This window comes from Mizuhopecten yessoensis, unplaced genomic scaffold (genome assembly GCF_002113885.1).
Source record: "Mizuhopecten yessoensis strain PY_sf001 unplaced genomic scaffold, ASM211388v2 scaffold10441, whole genome shotgun sequence".
NCBI classification, from domain to species: Eukaryota; Metazoa; Mollusca; class Bivalvia; order Pectinida; family Pectinidae; genus Mizuhopecten; species Mizuhopecten yessoensis.
In genome coordinates this window covers 364,700-384,040 of record NW_018408548.1, presented here as the reverse complement: position 1 = coordinate 384,040, position 19,341 = coordinate 364,700, and the positions used below count along the sequence as shown (strand labels likewise).

The 19,341-nt window shown below is 36.1% G+C and overlaps 1 protein-coding gene across 1 annotated transcript; it reads right to left on the bottom strand.

The window, feature by feature from the left end:
* Positions 1–659: 659 nt before the first annotated feature.
* Positions 660–15,896, bottom strand: LOC110460612 (pre-rRNA-processing protein TSR1 homolog). The gene is made up of 20 exons (XM_021513618.1): positions 15,700–15,896; positions 15,300–15,370; positions 13,500–13,586; positions 12,737–12,849; positions 12,078–12,273; positions 11,557–11,627; positions 10,411–10,567; positions 9,580–9,756; positions 9,015–9,159; positions 8,479–8,597; positions 7,899–8,036; positions 7,483–7,553; positions 6,518–6,610; positions 5,521–5,665; positions 5,340–5,391; positions 4,222–4,427; positions 3,662–3,764; positions 2,856–2,996; positions 2,388–2,462; positions 660–1,424 (listed from the first exon to the last, which is right to left on the bottom strand). Exons 1-20 carry the CDS (start codon positions 15,809–15,811, stop codon positions 1,213–1,215), a joined length of 2,484 nt encoding a protein of 827 aa, XP_021369293.1. The 5' UTR covers positions 15,812–15,896; the 3' UTR covers positions 660–1,212.
* Positions 15,897–19,341: the final 3,445 nt, after the last annotated feature.

Below are 19,341 nucleotides of genomic sequence, written 5' to 3'. Positions count from 1 at the left end.
ACCTCACTACTGTACTCAAGAAAAAGATTTGCACAGCTGGTGTACATAGCATACCCAAGTATCATGACTCTCGACCAAATGCTTCTTAGGATATCATTGTTTAAAGTTTTTAACATATTTGATCCGTTACCTTGAAACTAGGTCAAGGTCATTTTAATGATGAAATTGTATAGCACTCCATTTCAGGTACCTACTGGCCAAATATTATGACCCTGGGCCTTATGGGACTTGAGAAGAAGATTGTTAAGCTTTTAACCCATGTTGACATTTGACCACTGAAAAGCACTTAAAGTTGACCTTTGACCTCATTACTGTTATTAAGAAAAAGATTCGCACTACTGGTCTTCATAGCATTACCCAAGTATCATGACTTTATTCCAAATGGGTCTAAGGATATTGTTGTTTGAAGTTTTTAACATGTTTGACCCCTGTGACCTTGAAAGTAGGTCAAGGTTATTTTAATGAGGAAACTTTATAGCACTCCATCCCAGGTACCTACTGGCCGAATAACCTGACCCTAGGTCATCCAGTTCTTCTTCAGAAATTGTTTAAAAGAAAAGTTGATGCACAGACGACGGACGCTGCAGTATGGCTTAAGCTCACATGACCCTTCGGGCCAGGTGAGCTATCAATAGTAAATAATAACAAAAGCATCTAGCATCAGTTAAAATTGTATTTACATTTGATGTACATTTAACAAATAATTGCGTTGTAATGGACACAAACAGATTTCAACAAGTCATAAATCTGTAACTCATTGTACTGGAAATGTTAACTAGTCACATCTATTATTATTAAAGATGTACTATTGTAACACATTTCAGTTTAGAATAACTATTGTCAAAGGAATTCTTACCACTCTTGCAGAGATGTTACTTCCCCACTGGACATATATATCTCCACTCATGTTTGTTTTCCACATTTATGATTAATGACCAGATTTCAAAGTCTCTGCACATTGGTAAACATCAACACTTTTCTTGTGACAAATAAACTTGATGATGTCTATAATAAATTCTTTAAGATATTTCAGAAAATTATTTCAATCAATTATACCTGTTGAACGAAGAAAAACACTGTCTACCGAATTAATGTGAAGTTAAGAATAAATAATTTATTATTGAAGTCTTGAACTGGATCAGTCCTGCAGGTTGAGATCTGCCTGTCAATAACACAGGGGGTAGTACAATTTGTTTGGCTGTAGTGTGTTCCTCAGTCAAACATCTTGTATGCTTGCATGTCCTCTCCCTCCTTCTCCTCCTCCTCATCTTCATCATCATCACATGTATCACAGATAGAGGGAGGACAACGGACATAAGGGTTGTAGGTCCATTTGGGGAACACACGCTTGTACAAGTTCATCAATATTGTATCCTGTGATTTCAGCTGACCATCAAACACACACTTCATGTGGCCATGTGTTCCTGGAGTGAAGAACAAAGATAACAATTTAATGTCCGAGGTTAACATTTTTATGTAAAGTGAAACTGTTTTAATACAGTCCTTGATGTCTTGAATGTTCTGTTCATTTCCCAAGTAAATTTTTACCTCATGATAATTCAATGTTTTCTGTCATATCCCACTTCTCCTGTTAGTTGATTCCTATTTGACTGGATTTTTCGTACATCAAAACTTCTATTCACAGATAAATACTATGTTTTTAAACCTGTGCAGTTTACAAAACAAAGTAATAAGGAACCTTAATCTCACTCTGAATTATAAGGGTGACTTCAATAATATTATTAATATCAAAGCTAACTGTGTATCAATCTGAATCTACACTTACAATGTACTGTGTACCAGGTAATTATCAATCTGAATCTACACTTACAATGCACTGTTTACCAGGTAATTATCAATCTGAATCTACACTTACAATGTACTGTTTACCACGTAATTATCAATCTGAATCTACACTTACAATGTACTGTTTACCACGTAATTATCAATCCGAATCTACACTTACAATGTACTGTTTACCAGGTAATTATCAATCTGAATCTACGCTTACTATGTACTGTTTACCAGGTAATTATCAATCTGAAACTACGCTTACAATGTACTGTTTACCAGGTAATTATCAATCTGAATCTACGCTTACTATGTACTGTTTACCAGGTAATTATCAATCTGAATCTACGCTTACAATGTACTGTTTACCAGGAAATTTTCGCTGCAGTTAAATTTTTGTCTTTTCCCCCCACCCTCTGTAATGAAGGCTAATTTATCATAACAGCGAATATAAGTAAACAGCAAAATAAACATAGTAATGAAATGTGAAAATTGATTTCATGGCGAAGGGCAACATTTTGACTGGGCGTTAATTTCCCGGTATAAAACGAGGACAATGATGAGTCTTCCGTTTTTAATTAAAACTCTATACATACCAAGGGTAGCACGAATATTTCCTCTCCTTCCCCATTTCGTCCGCAGTTCCACAGGCTTAAACCACATGATATCCTCTGGAACAGAATATTCACCATTAAAATATCACATCAAAAAGCATATCAATTTTTTAAGAAACAAGCTACAGAGAGTTTGATGAAAGTCATTATGGAATGGGACTAGTTAAAGATTCTGTTTATCATATGATCTGCCTAACTATGTAAAACAATATGTTTTTTTCATCAAACTGAGCAGAAATAAAGAAACAAGCCATCACTTTGGCCTTTTTACTGTTACATGTTACATAATTATTGAATATAAACTGGGTCTTGTTTACAAGGAATCCAATTCTACAATCAATCTGAACATTGTGACTTGTAATGATGATCACAACTTTAAATACACTGGTTACAAAAAGGTATCTTTCATGGAACAGTAATTTGACACAATGGTGTAATAATTTCACTGACCTGTGTTGAAGAACATGTATCTAATGACAGCAGAACGTTTGTTGATTTTGAATGGGTATCCACTCAGTACGACACGCTTCACCGCCACACGGTCGGGGTTGACCGATGACAGAGAACCAGTGGCAACCAATTCATGTGCTCCTGAAATAAATATCAATAACGTTCTGTTAAAACTTTCATAAAGGAAAGTAAGTAGGGCCGACTTCTTATAAAGGGAAGTAAGTAGGGCCGACTTCTTATAAAGGGAAGTAAGTAGGGCCGACTTCTTATAAAGGGAAGTAAGTAGGGCCGACTTCTTATAAAAGGAAGTAAGTAGGGCCATCTTCGTATCAAGGGAAGTAAGTAGGGCCGACTTCTTATAAAGGGAAGTAAGTAGGGCCGACTTCTTATAAAGGGAAGTAAGTAGGGCCGACTTTGTATAAAGGGAAGTAAGTAGGGCTGACTTCTTATAAAGGGAAGTAAGTAGGGCCGACTTCTTATAAAAGGAAGTAAGTAGGGCCGACTTCTTATAAAGGGAAGTAAGTAGGGCCGACTTCTTATAAAGGGAAGTAAGTAGGGTTGACTTCTTTGTACTGATATGACAAAATATAAGAAAGTTTTACTGCTTTTGTATATTCAGAGCATGTGCATCTAATAATGTACACGGATCTTCATACCATACCATTTAATTTCACTGGCTATATTGTAATGTATTCACTAATTGTGAACAGATTTTTTTTAACTTTGAACATTCCACATTAAGATCAATATGACAGATAATTTTGGTCTGATTATAAACACAAGAAGTTGAGAAATAAATTCTTTACCTGTTCCCATTTCCTTGAACACAAGCACCGGTGATGGAGGAAACATGATTGGACCATAGATGGTCGCCATGGCAGCCACATCATGGTATAGAAATCTCTCAAACTGGAAGGTAAGAACAGGAGCCATTTGAAATGAAGTACATTATTTGAACAATTTAGCTGGTTAAATCAGCATGTAACTTTTTTAGGCAAATTTCGAAAAAAAGTAATAATCATAAAAGCTTTGACTCATTAGGGTATTGCAAGAGGTTTATATTTCTACACTGTCGCTACCAGACATGGTTTTCTTATACCCTGGACAGGGGTATTGCTTTTGTCCTGTGTGAGATATCCTTGTCTAACCTCGAGAGTGAGATGAAAGGATTCCCTAGCCAAATAACTGTATGACCTCACATCAAAAATACAATGACTTCATGACAGAATGCACTTATGTCATGTCAACAATGCCTGGAAATCTCCTGCTTTAGTACCAGGTGTCCGAAAGATAACTGACTATACGAGATAACACCCTTCCCTTTTCTGTGATATCAGTATAGTTCAAAAAGTGTAGTCCTGTTTACCTTGTGTTTATTCCCATTTGTGTGTTGTGAAAATATCGGACAAGCAGAGAATCTTCTGAAACCAGCATGAAATATAAGTCTTTCTTTCGACTTGATTGGAAATCTTGATTCTCCACAACGCTTGATCACAAAGTTGCAGACGGACATTTTCTGTTCATGCTGCAACAGCCCGAACAGCACCACTGGTGATCCAGGTTTGTAGGATTCTGCAACAGAAAGTTCCAAAGAAATCAGCTCCACATTTACCATAAATGTATCTACATGACTATGTATTTTCATTTTCAGCTACAGAGGGAAACACTGGATTATGCTTGTTCAGAATTAGTATTACATGTATATGTATCGTGAACTGTTATTGTATGCCAGGAAATTTCTACACAAAAAAAACTTCTGCATATTTTGCATGAGGGCATATTCATCATTAGAGCCAATATCAATTCACAGCTTCCTATCAACAACATTGTCACAACAAGGTTAAGTGTTGCAAGGCAATCAAAAGTTCCCCACTGGTAATGATTTCTATATTTACAAAAATGTACACTTCTGTCAGAATGTAACTACTGTTCAAAGCATAGGTCACAGTGAGGTCATAGTGACCTACTTCTTGCACTCTGCACTTTGCCAACCCAAGATGTTCTTGTGCACTTAATCTGGTTATTTCCAGGTGAAATAGCATAGACGATGTGCCCCTTACAAACTTTTTCAAAAGTCATAGGTCACAGTGACCTTATTCTTGCACTCTGCCATCCCAAGATGTCCTTGTAAACCAAATCTGGCTACTACAGGTGAAATGGTATAGAAGATATGCTCCAGATAAACTTTTTCAAAAGTTAAGGTCAAAGCTCAAAGCATAGGTCACTGTGACCTAATTCTTGGAAAGGTATCCTGGCATAGAACTCATAGTAAGATTTATGAAGTTAACTCATGAACCACAGTCTCCACTGGATAAACACAACAGAAATAATACTTAATAAACTCTTAAAATTAACCAAATACATTTTTTTTAATACTTCCAGATTACATTTCTAAACCATGGTTTAGGTGGGGGGCTTTCCTAATTAATTTCAATATACTTCTATATCTGAAGGAAACCATGTTTGAAATAAAACTTCACTTACCCATAAACTCCCTGGGAACGTTAGCTACATGCACAGTGATGTACCAACCAGTCTGAAACAAATATGTAACTTTAATAAGTACAGTATTTGAATTTTAGTTCAAGTGCATTTTATACATATTTTTTGCAAAAACTGTTGCTATTCTTTAAATATTTGAGAATTAGTGTCATAAATTGCCCACCATTGCACCTCCATCATTTTCCTCTATTAGGACTCTCTTCTTCGTCTTCTTGAAGTTTCCAAACTGAAATATCCTTGCATAATCCAAGGGAAGGTTTTCTTTGGGGTCCCACAAGGTCGTCCTGAAGCTCTGCAAGCCACGGTACCTGGATGGTAAAGAGTGGATAGCAACTGTAGCACATTCAACATGACATTGCTTTTTCAAACATCCTTCACGTTGGGAATGTTTTGGAGGTATGTTTAAATGCAAGACAAAATTTAGCTGACGTTATATCACTATTTCGCTCAAATGTCATATTACATCAAAACAACAGCTTTAGACAAGAAGCCTGCCCAGACATTTTCAAGCAAATTAACCTTCCCCTTCTTTCTTTTTAATTTCAATTTTTAATATTCCATGTCTAAATCTTTACAAGAAAGATACCAGATTGATTGTTTTTTTTAACAGCAACCCAGATTGATTGTTTTTTTAACAGCAACCCTTGATAGAATATCCCGATTACACTTCCTTGAGCTACATGTTACTTGAAACACAGATATAAAGCGACTCAATTAAGTGTTGAGTCGATGTAAATAGAGAACTCCACCAAGGCTAGTATCCAATTCACATCTTGCATACAGTTGTTTAATGGATCTCATTTACACATACAATATGCTAGACCTCACAGCTCATCAGGGTATTTACAAATGTGTTAGATTCGGTTGTTATTTATTTACCTGGCAAAGAGCTCTGCCTAGCAACCTTTTCCTTTGGTGTGTCAACCTCGTCTGGGTATTAACGAATGTGTTAGATTGGGTTGTTATTTACTTTCCTGGCAAACCTCTGCCTAGCAATCTTTTTCATTGGTGTGTCAACCTCGTCTGGGTATTAACGAATGTGTTAGATTGGGTTGTTATTTATTTACCTGGCGAACCTTTGCCTAGCAACCTTTTCCATTGGTGTGTCCACCTCGTCTGGGTATTAACGAATGTGTTAGATTGGCTTGTTATTTATTTACCTGGCAAACCTCTGCCTAGCAACCTTTTCCATTGGTGTGTCAACCTCGTCTGGGAACATCACATGTAGCTTCTCCTCCTTCATCTTCTCAAACCTGGATTTCAATCAACTAGTTAACCCAGGCAATATTGTGAACCATACTGTATATCATGAAACGTTCACCCAGTGAAACAATCCCCTTTAACTGGAAAAATCCATACTAGCCAATTGTTAATTTTGTCTTTCATAAACGTAAAATGTATATGGTGGTCTAATATGCACTGTAAGGATAAATTCACCCATATTATAGAGGTTGAGAAAGGCGAAAGTTAAACTGCTACCAAAATTTTGCAGTACTTGTATACAGTATTTCTCCCAGATTAAAACAGCTTATTCCTACTTGAACTTATTATCAAATACTATCCAAAAGCAGGCATACAAAATATTTTCACAATCTCTATTTGGAAATGTAAATGTCTAAATAATATATTGCACAACAGGAAATGTTTACCCCATCAAAGTTTTGCCCTCTGTAGCTTAAATCCATATTTACACCTATGCACCTGTCACATTATGTACCTTGTGCTGTTTTTGATAATTGCTGTTACGTTAATTCTTTTGCCCTCTGTAGCTTAAATCCATATTTTAATTTACACCTATGCACCTGTCACATTATGTACCTTGTGCTGTTTTTGATAATTGCTGTTCTGATAATTCTTTTGCCCTCTGACACTTATGGAGGTCAAAAAAGGCAACAATTGAACTGTGGTGGTACTATCCCATTATACAGTCACTCGGCCAAGTGCATAAAGCCCCACAGCCCCAACATGTCACTGTTGTAGTATAACATCAACTATCACTATTAAAAGTGAGTCAACAATTCCAATTTTGAATTCAAGTAAAAACAAAAAGTTTGATTATCAGTGTCCAGAAACATAGGCAATCCCTGACAACGAAAATGTAAAAGGACTGTTATGCAATACTTACATGGCTTTTTCTTCATCCATGTCCATATTTTCATCATATCTTTCAGCATCATTGTTCTCTGTCACAGTTAACTGTAAATTGGAAATATTTATTTTTTTTATTCTTAAAGGAACACAAAACCAGTGGTGTGAAACACACAAGCCAATGGTGTATAAAGTGTCAAGAAATGTTCTTCGTCAGTGAAAAAATTCCATTTCAGACAGACAGATGAAAAGACATACAAATGTACCAACATTACTATACTAATTGCCTTAACATAATGCATTGCATATTCGGACATAAAAAAAACCCAGTGGGGTTCTACCATAAACTGACACTTGTGGGTGGAATTGAACTGCCCTCTAATCTAGTCAATTCTGGAATAATGTATGAGAGTCGATGTAAGTTACAGATAACAGTTTACCGTCAGGACTTACGGTTTCAAATTCCTCATCACCAGATGCTTCTTCATCCCCGTCCGAGTCTTCTTCCTCCTCTGCTTCCATGTCCACATCATCTTCATCCTCATCTTCATCATCGTCTTCATCATCCATTTGATGTTCCTTTGAAGCTCCCTTTCACACAAGAAATAGATATTCAAATATGAATCTAATTATACTCATGTCACTTGCATCAGTTGAATGATTTTATCATTTGACCTTTCCCACACTTCAAGTTACATAAATGGAGCAATTCTGTTGGGTTTTTTAACAGCAATAGTATAAAGATAAGCCCCAACATGTCACTGTTGTAGTGTAACATCAATTATCAGTATTAAACTCCCAGTTTTGAACTCGAGTAAAAACAAAAACTTTGATTATCAGTGTCCAGATACATAGAAGATCCCTGACGACGAAAATACAAAAGAATCAGTTGAATGATTCTATGATTTGAACTTTCCCACATTTTAGGACTTGCATTATTTCAATTCAAGAAGAATAAATGGAGCAGTTCTGTTTTTGTTTTTGGTTTTTTTTAACAGCAATGGTATAAGGATGAAACTTTTCTAAAAGATACCTTAGTATTAACCACATCTTCATCATCATCATCATCATCATCCAGTATCCAGGCCGACTGGTATTCTGATGTACCTTTTGGTACTTTCTTTATTGTCTTCCTTTTGGATTGTTGTTCAGCTGTAACATATTTATGTGATTAACACAACAATTGAAAGAAAAAACGCAGAAATAGGGCAATCAATCAAAGTATATTGGGGGAGGGTTTAGTGTAAAACAGAAAGAGTATATTTTGTTTCCACAGAGTTCTTTTTTTAAGGAAAGTAATTTTGCATACCCTTTTAGTCTTAGTTTGGTTTTAAGCTGGGATTTCCTCAAATTGGAGAATAATCAAGTACATTCTTGTAACGTTTTATGGTTTCTTAAATTGGTGATCTTAGAGCCAGATTCTTTAAAAGTTACACCAATAAAATTATGTTTTACAGAACACCAACTCAGTAAGCACATTAAAAGTAGACACAAATGAAACTTAGTTAATAACGTGAACCACTGAACTCGAAGAAAAGTAAGTTTCAGTAACAGTTCTTGTTTACTTACCCTCAGCCATCTCTGCCTCTGTAGGCCAGGTCTGTTCCCCTTCTAACGGGTCCGGTATTACCTCACTCTGTAGGGACTCCTGGTGTTTGGGATCAGCCTTCTCCAACATCCTCACCTCTTCCTTTTCTCCGTCCATATCCACATCCTGTTAAAGAGAAACAAGAGAACTACTTAAGATACACATACACGAAAGATCAGGTCTGGAAACCATATTGCTAAAATATTTAATTTAAATATTGTTCAGATATTCTGAAAAAATATTTATAATTTGCTTTTTTTTTATAAATGAAATTATCACCTGAGGATGGTCTTCAACTGTACTTTTTGAACATCATGAACATATTCATCTGCCTTGATGCATAAAAGCAAAAATTTTCTCTCTCTATTTAACCCATTGATTTGTTTTTACCTTTAATTCAGAAGCTTATAATAGCAACTATAAGTAGCATAATTGGTGGACTGGTGTCATTTTCTATTTCAAACTAAATTTCTTCTTGTGGTTACATTTTTTAACTTTCTGTTCAAGCTAAATTTCTACTAATAACATAAATTTTAGGAGACCTACCAGACCATTTTGTTTCCGTGAATCTTGGACAAGTTTCTGATTGAAGGGATGGGGGTCATTAGGTGCATCAATTTGTAACATCTGAAAGTCACCCCATCCTGGCAAGTGGATGAGCCCGTTAGCAGACAGTGATCGCCCTCGCAGGTACCCCGACAACTTCAGTGTCCCAACCTCACTCTAAAAACAAAAACAATACCTAGTAAGCAGTTGATAAGACATAAGACATAAGAGTGATTAATAGAATCTCTCACCCCCTTGTGGATAAGATAGGGGAATCCCCCCCCGAGGGTTGAGATTCCCCTATCTTACTCACAAAGGGGGTGAATGATTCTTTTTCTCCTATCCTGTTCTCCTAATGTGTATCATATACACAATGTAATGATCACGTTACATGCTAAATTCAGGGTTGACATGACGTCAGTGTATTGTTGAAGCAATGTCATACCATTGTTATGAATAGGGGCATCTCCCCGTCTCAACGCTAGGGTGAGACAACGGACAGATGAGAGACTGTACAACCATATCTATTTGCTGTACACAAAGAGATGTTACTGGTAAGTTGGTCAACACAATTACATTTTCCTTCTCGGCGAAATGAGTGAATACATCATGATGGCAAATATAAGATAACACCTTACTATACATAATATTTACACTATGATTACTTTTCAGCGTAAATACCAATATTTCACTGAGCAAGAGTTTTCAGTATGGAGAACATATATATCATTTACAGATAAACTGATATTTATTCCAACATTATCCAAGTCTGATGGGACTGCATTTACTGGAACTAATTCTGGGTCAACTTAAATCGTATAAATTCTTTACCTCTTCATTCTCAATTTCAAACTCAACGTTTTCAGCCAAGAGATGTGGCCTATTGTCTCTAAAGAAAACTGGGGGCAGCTTGTGGCTGGTGATCCGCCGCAGTATAAGTAGAGCATCCTGGGGCGAGTCTATAGCATGGAATTTCTCTGCAGGAAACCTGACAAAATCAAAATAATATTCCCATCAATGGCACAAAGTTATTGAGTAACTAGTTCATAAAATAACATGCAACAATTAAAAAAATCACAAAAAAGGAAACACATTTTAAGCTAGATCACTGATTGCCTTCTGTTGAGATCAGTATGGTGATGTTCAAGAATACATTAGATCCTAAGCCAAATGACAGGAAAATGTCACTCAAAGACAGCACTGTACAGACTACAATATAACAGGGGTCAGCGATAATGTTTTTACTGTGTACTGTACATGTACTAAAACTCTTAGATTTTTAGCTCTTTACGCACTGATTAATTACTTTTCTATTTGGATTTTCTTTATATTGTTTTCTACTACAAATAATCTTGGTATGCCAATTCATTTATAAATTAATCTACTACAAGTGCACAAATTTGATAATTTACTGGAATCTGTGTGCATAAAAACAAGTATGTTTTTTGCACTGATTTTTAGATGCAATTTCTTATACTTAAAATGCAGTGTAGTTTATTGGTTCCAATACAGCAATGGGCTTGAGGACCAAGACATTAATGCATTTTTAGCACTGTCAGGCATTCAACACTAACAGCAGACACATTGTTGCTGATTGATATAAAGCACCTCTTGTGGCCAAAAAGGTAGCATAACTGATAGTGCTAAGCATGACTGCAAGGGGAGGTAACTGTTGTAGTACACGGGCACTACAGCCATAAGGTACACATTAATTCTTCAACCAGCATTTGGTATTTATCAAGTGATACATTTCAAAAGTCATTCATTTGAACACTTTTCTGATACAATAATCATGTGACAAGTCATTAAATTAACAAAATACAATACTGCTGTTGCTGTTTACCTGAACAACTATTGAAACATTAATTGCAATTTTTCATTTCACAAAGATTTTATTGATATTGTATACTAATTCAAAAGGAATTAGGCAAAAGGTGTAATTGTAATCACTCAATCCAGAATGCTGTCATACCATACCTTTTGTCTATATGTCTCTGAATGATTTTCTTTGCTTCATTTTGTTTTTTCATATTTAATGTCTTCAGACCCTGAAATGGATAGTTCAGAATAGCTAGAAATAGATTTATCTGACTCAGAGATAGAGGTAAATTGTAGTAAATGCCAATTAATAAACATACTGTCAAATTTATTTGATCTGTTGAGCTTTCAAAAGCACATTGCTATTACAGGACAGTGTAATGGTTTAAAAAAAGACAGGTAATAACACTTTTGTACAAGGTTCTGGTGTTTGTGGCAAGTCAATCCAGATAATATACCATCAAACCTTGATCAAAATATAGTATATGATTTAAAACCTTGACCAAAATATAGTATATGATTTAAAACCTTGATCAAAATATAGTATATGATTTAAAACCTTGATCAAAATATAGTGATTTTTTCATGAAGAAAACAAAATAACAACTTATTTATTTAACTTCAAGAATTTGCTAATATAAACACACACACACTCTATTCAATGCTAGACATATACATACCTGTACAGCAAATGTTACTGCAGGAAGCCCCTGTGCATATAAACATGAGATACAATGCTCCCCCACACTGTCAACAGCGCCCTCTGGGGACATGAGACACAACAAGGAATCTGCAATTTTGGCTGCATCCAGGACAGCATGGAGATTGCCATACTCCGGTATGAAGAATGACAACCGTTGTTTAAATCTTGGTATACTGAGAATTAAATTACAAGATCTTAAATACCGGTAAACATGTTGTCTGTTCTGCTTCTCTTATTTTAATGATGAAAAGTTTGTTCAAATAAAATTGAAACTTTGATTAAGAAACTATATAGTATTTATTTAATTTGATGTGGCTTACAAGACTTATAAGTAGCCAAGTTAGTTGGAATGTGTTATTTTTGCTTCCCGATGCACCTAAGAACACAAAAACTTACTGTTTTGTTAATGACACTTACAGCATCTCTTAAGAATAACTACTACTTAAATAATTTGATTAAAAAAATTATTCCCAAACATGACCAACATGTTTATTAAAGCATAAAGGTCCATCTTATGTCCCTCTACACGATTCTAGCCTAAAGAGTTCCTACAACCGGCCTATCACTGTGTTCTATATTTACCTGATATGACAGACGCCTTGCTCATTGTGAGAAATCACTGTGTTCTATATTTACCTGATATGAGAGACACCTTGCTCATTGTGAGAAATCACTGCTGTTTCATCACATTTCTTTAACAATTCCAAAACTGCATCACAGGTGACATTTTTATGAAGAGGCAATATCACCTTTAAGATTTAAATAAAGATACATGAAAAGAAATCAAATGATCTAGTGCAAAAAAATATTAAAAGAACATAAACAACTGACATTCATCTGTAATAAGGCAAAGAAAAATGCAGCAGACCTGACCTGGGTTTGAATAAAAGAAACCTTTCCTTCCCAGACTCTAGGACACCCAATGAAATTTAAAATAATTGAATTTACCACAATACACACTGAGGTATTATTTTTGGGTAAATACATTTTGGCATTGAGCTTGATAGTATAAATTTATATACTTCTGGAACACTTGTTCTTTCCTAAGTATCATATCTTGCATTCCTATGCAAGGCTCAAGGCTGTCATTTTAATACCAGGGGGTAGAGGGGTTTTTTGGGCTTCAGGAAACCCCCCCACCCTTAGAATTTTCTTTAAAAATCATGTATTTTCACCATTTTCCTCAAATTTTCCCCACATGGAAACCCCCCCAGGAAATTTGGAAACCCCCCCAGATAGGTCTCTGGATCCGCCACTGCATTGTATATATCATCAGTTCATCATTTTTTAATGTTATTTGGAACTACTGGTATGTGAAAATGTAAAGAAATCTAAAATACTCATGAAACCATTCAATATCCTCTATTCTTATACTGATGCAAAACAATAACAACCTTACCACAAAATGTGGGGGTGATCCTTGACATCCCCTGTTCCTTTTCTTCTCCAACACCTCATCTCTCTTTTGCTTTCGTAATTGCTGGGCCTTGGACAGAAATGAAGAGTATTTTGGATTTAGTTCCACACCAATCAATGGTAATTGTGAAAGTAACTTTACATTTTCGTATCATTAATTACAAAAATTCTAAACAGAAAAGCACTGTACTGTAAATCTAAACAAGAGGCCCAAGGGCCTTAATAGCTCACCTGGTATTTTATTATTCAATTTAAAACCTGCTGAGTACCATTCAGGTTTATCAAAGGAGTACAAGTAACAAAGTTGCATCTTCCATTTATAAATATTCAATTCCCTTTGCCCAAAGATTCTCTAAAACAAGTTTGGTTAGGTTAAAATCCCTTCAACGGTACAGAAGGAGAAGGATCTTTAATGTTTTCCTCTATTTCCCCTAATGGGCCCCACTAATCTGCCCCAAAGAAGGGGAATCCACACACCTCAGTTTAAACAAAATTGATTCTTTTCTCCCTAAGCATGCTTCAGACTGCATTTGGTTTAAATCCCTTCACTTGTATAGTAGGAGAAAAAAAATCCTCTATTTCCCCTATTGGGCCCCGCTCCTATGCCGCCAGAAGGCCCACACCCTCCGTTTATACAAACTTGAGTCTCCTTTGTCCAAAGATGCTCTAGGACAAATTTGGTCAAAATCCTTCAATTGGTTGAGGAGAAGATTTTTAAAGATTTACCTATTTTCCCCTATTTGGCCCCGTCCCTCTGCCCCCAGGGGGACCATACCCTCCGTTCATACAAAACTGAGAACCCTTTGGCCAATGATGCTCCAGACCAAATTTGGTCAAAATCCCTTCATCGGTACAAAAGGAGAAGGATATTTGATGTTTTCCTCTATTTCCCCTAATGGGCCCCACCCATCTGCCCTTAGAAGGAGGCCCACACACCTCAGTTTATACAAAATTGATTCTTTTGTCCCTAATCATGCTTCAGACTGCATTTGGTTAAAATCCCTTCACTTGTATAGCAGGAGAAAAAAAATCCTCTATTTCCCCTATTGGGCCCCGCCCCTCCGCCCCCAGAGAGGCCACACCCTCCGTTTATACAAACTTGAGTCTCCTTTGTCCAAAGATGCTCTAGGACAAATTTGGTCAAAATCCTTCTATTGGTTGAGAAGAAGAAGATTTTTAAAGATTTACCTATTTTTCCCTATTTGGCCCCGCCCCTCTGCCCCCAGGGGGGTTATACCCTCCGTTTATACAAAACTGAGAACCCTTTGGCCAATGATGCTCCCGAACAAATTTGGTCAAAATCCTCTGAGCCATTCAGGACAAGTAGCATTTTAAAGGAAAAAGTTGCCGGACGCCGGACGACGGCCGCTGCACCATGGGATAAGCTCACTTGGCCCTTCGGGCCAGACAACTTATTCCCATATATATATATATGCCTCTGATCTTGAATGTGTTACCTATTTGTTTACGCTTTGCCTGTGTGTTTACAAAACTCAGCTTTTGCTTACCCGACTCAGGAGCTGCATTACACTATCACAGTGTCAATCACTGAAATGTCATGTGATGAACACTGTTCATTTGTGTAAGTGATGGGGATACAATACAGTAATGGGCTATGTGATTATCTCAATTTGCCCTGTAATCATGTCATTTTGGTCCTTTTTTATCAGATGTAAAAACTGCTCTTTGTGTGTTAATTAAATACCTTTTTCATGTCACAAATAAAGGGGCAGTACAATTTAATGTTTATACTGACCAGTATAAATAGTACACTTGTACTCACCTGATGTCTTCTGTCATTCTTTCTTGCTTGTTGTTTATTTCTTTTTGACAATGTCTTTACATTTACTCTGCCTATAAATAAATTGTTGTTGAGTTATTGCTTATTAGTACTGCAAGTTTTTAAATGTCGAAGTCAAGTTGATATGAAAAGGTATGCTTGACAAACATGAATAACGATGATGTTTTCATCTTCATTTTATCTTCATAGTTAATGTCCTCTATCAACTGCTCAATGTTGACAGCATTTTGTGAGTTATACAGCTTACAGTTATTTTTTTCATGCACTTTATTAAATGGACGTTCATCTGAACTGTCTTTCAAGATGATCAACACAACCTTGCGAATGAAAAGGTTCAGCTTATGTCTTGATACAGTATAGCTGAAACGAACGGTACACATACCTTGGGATTCCCTTTCTAATTGGCCTTTACTCCTATGTTTTCCGTGTTTGTGGGTTTTATTTTGTTGTTTCCACTGTCCTGGTCTATGTGTTTGCTGAGTCTCCATCCCCATTTCTATAATTTACCACAACATGTCATTTCACAAACAACACGTGTTGAAAACCGGATGTAGATTTTCTGCGATGTAAGCGACCGTGCGAAAGCTCCCGCCTACCGACATCAACCGACAACAGGCGATCGAAAAGACCGACAGAAAATCGTACAGAGTATTACTACGATATGTATTAATCTTATCGGCTCCAACAACCTTCATACTCAAAATATACTGACACAATTTGTTTTTCATATAAAAATTTCAGTTGGGACTGTAACATATACTCAAGATGTTGTGTGTGGGGTTTCAGAGGAAACACTATAACGCCACTAATATAAACCAATTTCCTAAAAACTGTTTATAAGTCAGACAAGATACAGTTTTAATTTGGATCGTTTTTATCAGTTACAAACCGCACGGTAATGCTAATATTGACAGGTGAAAAACTTAAATACGTCGTTATCTCTAAATAAGTACGTGTATGCAGAGACGTATATACTAGAGATAATTAAGAAACTGACTCTTTCCATACCGAAATACCGAAGCGCGCCCGTATCGGGTAGTCTATTCGGATGATATCGATTTCATGTTTTTGCTATGGGTTTATATGTCTCTGGTGTAGGTTATGTTTTCTTTCATTTTTTCTCCTTCATTTTTGTCTGTATTCTCCCTTTTATATAGAAGATAATGCAACATAAAGGATTGTTTGGTTGACAGTTCCTTCAGTCGTCAATGTATTCAACAGTCAGTTTCATGTTGCGCATTGGGCACTGAATACTTCTTGGGTAGCAGCACAAGTATATATTGTGGGGATGGCAGTGGGTAGGTTCTAAGTTCGATTACTGTAGTTTTTGCTTGTTCCTTTTAATTTGATTTCTAATACTGAACAACATTTGTTCGATAAAAAAAAATCACAATATTTATATGATCAATTTAAAGTAAACATTTCTGCAGAGAATCACTAAATAAACTATTTATTTTGTGACATAATGTACCTTTATTCTTCTGTTAGAAATTACTGTATTCATAAATATCAATACCCAGCAGTGACAACAGGTAAACACTGCACCAACTGTTTGAAAACACACTTGAAAAGAATGGACGAAGACAGCTTGATAATAGTGTGGGAACGCTGGTGACAACGTTAGCAGGATAGAGCTCTACCACAGAGCACATGCGACTGCAACTTTGTAGAGAACTAGTAGTCATTACCACGGGGGACTCCATCTTCGAAATCCAAGGAATCCCCTCTCGATGTTCATATAGTTTACGCTTCTCAAAGATGGAGATTTCTTATACTCTTACGCCATTTTTGTATGTAGGTCGACACACTCAAGTTGCAACTAAGAGATGTCGAATTCGGTCTGCCGTCAGAAGGTGGTCTGATTTGATTTCAGTATATTTCATGAAACAGCGTTTTCTATTTCCGTGCTTCTGTGTGCATTAACACACTTACATGTGGGCTTCCACTTAGTGTTTTTATTAGGGAGAGATTGATCTAATCCAACAAGATTCGCTTCAAGTAACATTAAGTGAACATAGCTCTTCATTGCTCAATCTGCTGACTCCACCTGGAAAACACTACTGACATAAAATGTTAGACACTGATCAATACACATTTGTTGTATAGTTAAATGTTTGTCACAAACCGACGGCTTCATGCAAAGTCATGCCAATAAGTTCAACGAGACTATTTGCTACAGGTCAAGCCAAAGGAAAAAATAACAAAATCTTGAATTAGCTCACAAATGCAATTTTAACCACAAAACGTGCGAAAACTAACAAGTAAATTTACAAGCACATATAAACATATTTAAAGTTAAACAAAAGAAAGCAAAGATAATTTTTCCCTTGATAACAAAGAGAGAAAAAATAAGGATATACAAACTTATCTCTGGTTTGTAATGCCTTTCTCCTGCATTTTCTGTTTTAAATGTTAGTATCATTGAACTTTTGAAAATGGCGGCCGACCGATCCAACACGTGTAACGTATTGCGCATGCTCGTAGGTTCATTTGATTGACACGAGTGTCACGCGGTTTATGGGCTGTCCAAGCACGTGAGTATTGCTTTGATTTGTTGTTGGTTCAAGCTTGTTCTGTCGATTGACAGAGACAGACAACATGCGGAGTGGACGGCAATCTAAAACACTACGGTACAGACATGACAGATTTAAACTCGTAATACTTTTTGTACAGACATGATAGATTTTAAAAACTCGTTAGATACTATATAGATACTATAAGCTCAAACCTTTCTTGATATGTCATCAGCTTGTTTTGCAAATATCTTCTCAATATCCAACTACATTTGATAATATTATCATGTAAATATGTGTCCTAGATTACTATCTGTCTCGTGTAGCGTTTCCCATTGCGTCATAGTGTGAGTGTCCCTGGTGGCCATTATATATCCTGATGCCAGTTTCATCACCGCGGGTTGGGATATATGTGCATCTGTCTGTTTTTAACAGTTGAAAAGGATATCAATTTTTCAAATATATTTCAATCAATATTACTCTGTGGTATCGCATCTATTGATAATAGTCGTTATTTAATACCGTTCAGCCTCATGCTAGTTGTGATATGTTTCTTTACCGAAGTACATATCCTCGACCTTGGAAATACCCTTATTCAGAAGGATTTCTTATACTTATACTGATGAGAACAGTTTTGTAAAGATTAGTTTCAAATATATTCATAACTGTTTTGAACGAAAAACTAACTTTTTTTTGCAAAACCAGTATAAATGATATTTCTAAACATTTTCTTCGGGTTGGTAAGTATGGAGACGAGACGAGGGGCTCAAAGACTCTCGCGCATCTATGACCAAGTGTTAACAAAGCGTAGCTGAATTGAGTCATTTCGGTACATCTATAACAACGTTAACTATTGTACATACGTTTCCAGCGTAGCCGAAATCGACATCGATTGTATAGACGTACACATTGTACACCTTTGTGTGCATACGCTTTACTGGTCATTTGTCTGATGAAGGTGACAGTGTACATATCGTACTAGTCATCGAAACGTCACATAGAACATTTTATTGGTTGTGTAAAAAGAACTTCTCATAATCCAGTCTAAATGATTTTTCGACTTCATACCAACTCTTTTGTTTCTTGTTCATTTAGCTTTGAAGGAAAGAATGCATCCTATGTTTAATGTTCTGTGACAAATATATGGCATTTGGTTGTGTATGTCATAAGGGCTCATAAGCAAATTGAAATAATATAGAATATCTGGCCAGCTATTGAGTTCTCTATCTTGTGCGATATGAAAGCAGGCGTTCGCCAAGGATCTATTTTAGGTCGCCTTTTATTTTTACCATACAGTTTGTATTTGATACGAAACTTCACGAGAGTTATTATAGAAATCGTTTTGTTTCCAGCTCTGCTAGGTACTCAACGATGCCATTATCCAAAGTTCCTTCTACAATTCTTTATAAATAGACATTATATACTACAGAAGTATGCATGGATTTGGGATTTAACAGAACTCAAAAGATATCTTGATCAATATCGTTCATTCTCTATTAAACAAATCTTCT

Bases quoted from the DNA above. Each gene is read 5' to 3' on its own strand.
- LOC110460612 (XM_021513618.1), bottom strand. From the start codon at position 15,811: ATGGGGATGGAGACTCAGCAAACACATAGACCAGGACAGTGGAAACAA. The intron at 8,598-9,014 runs GTAAGTAAACAA...AATATGTTACAG, and splicing joins AGAGGCAGAGATGGCTGAGG to CTGAACAACAATCCAAAAGG. The intron at 5,392-5,520 runs GTGGGCAATTTA...TATTTGTTTCAG, and splicing joins AAAATGATGGAGGTGCAATG to ACTGGTTGGTACATCACTGT.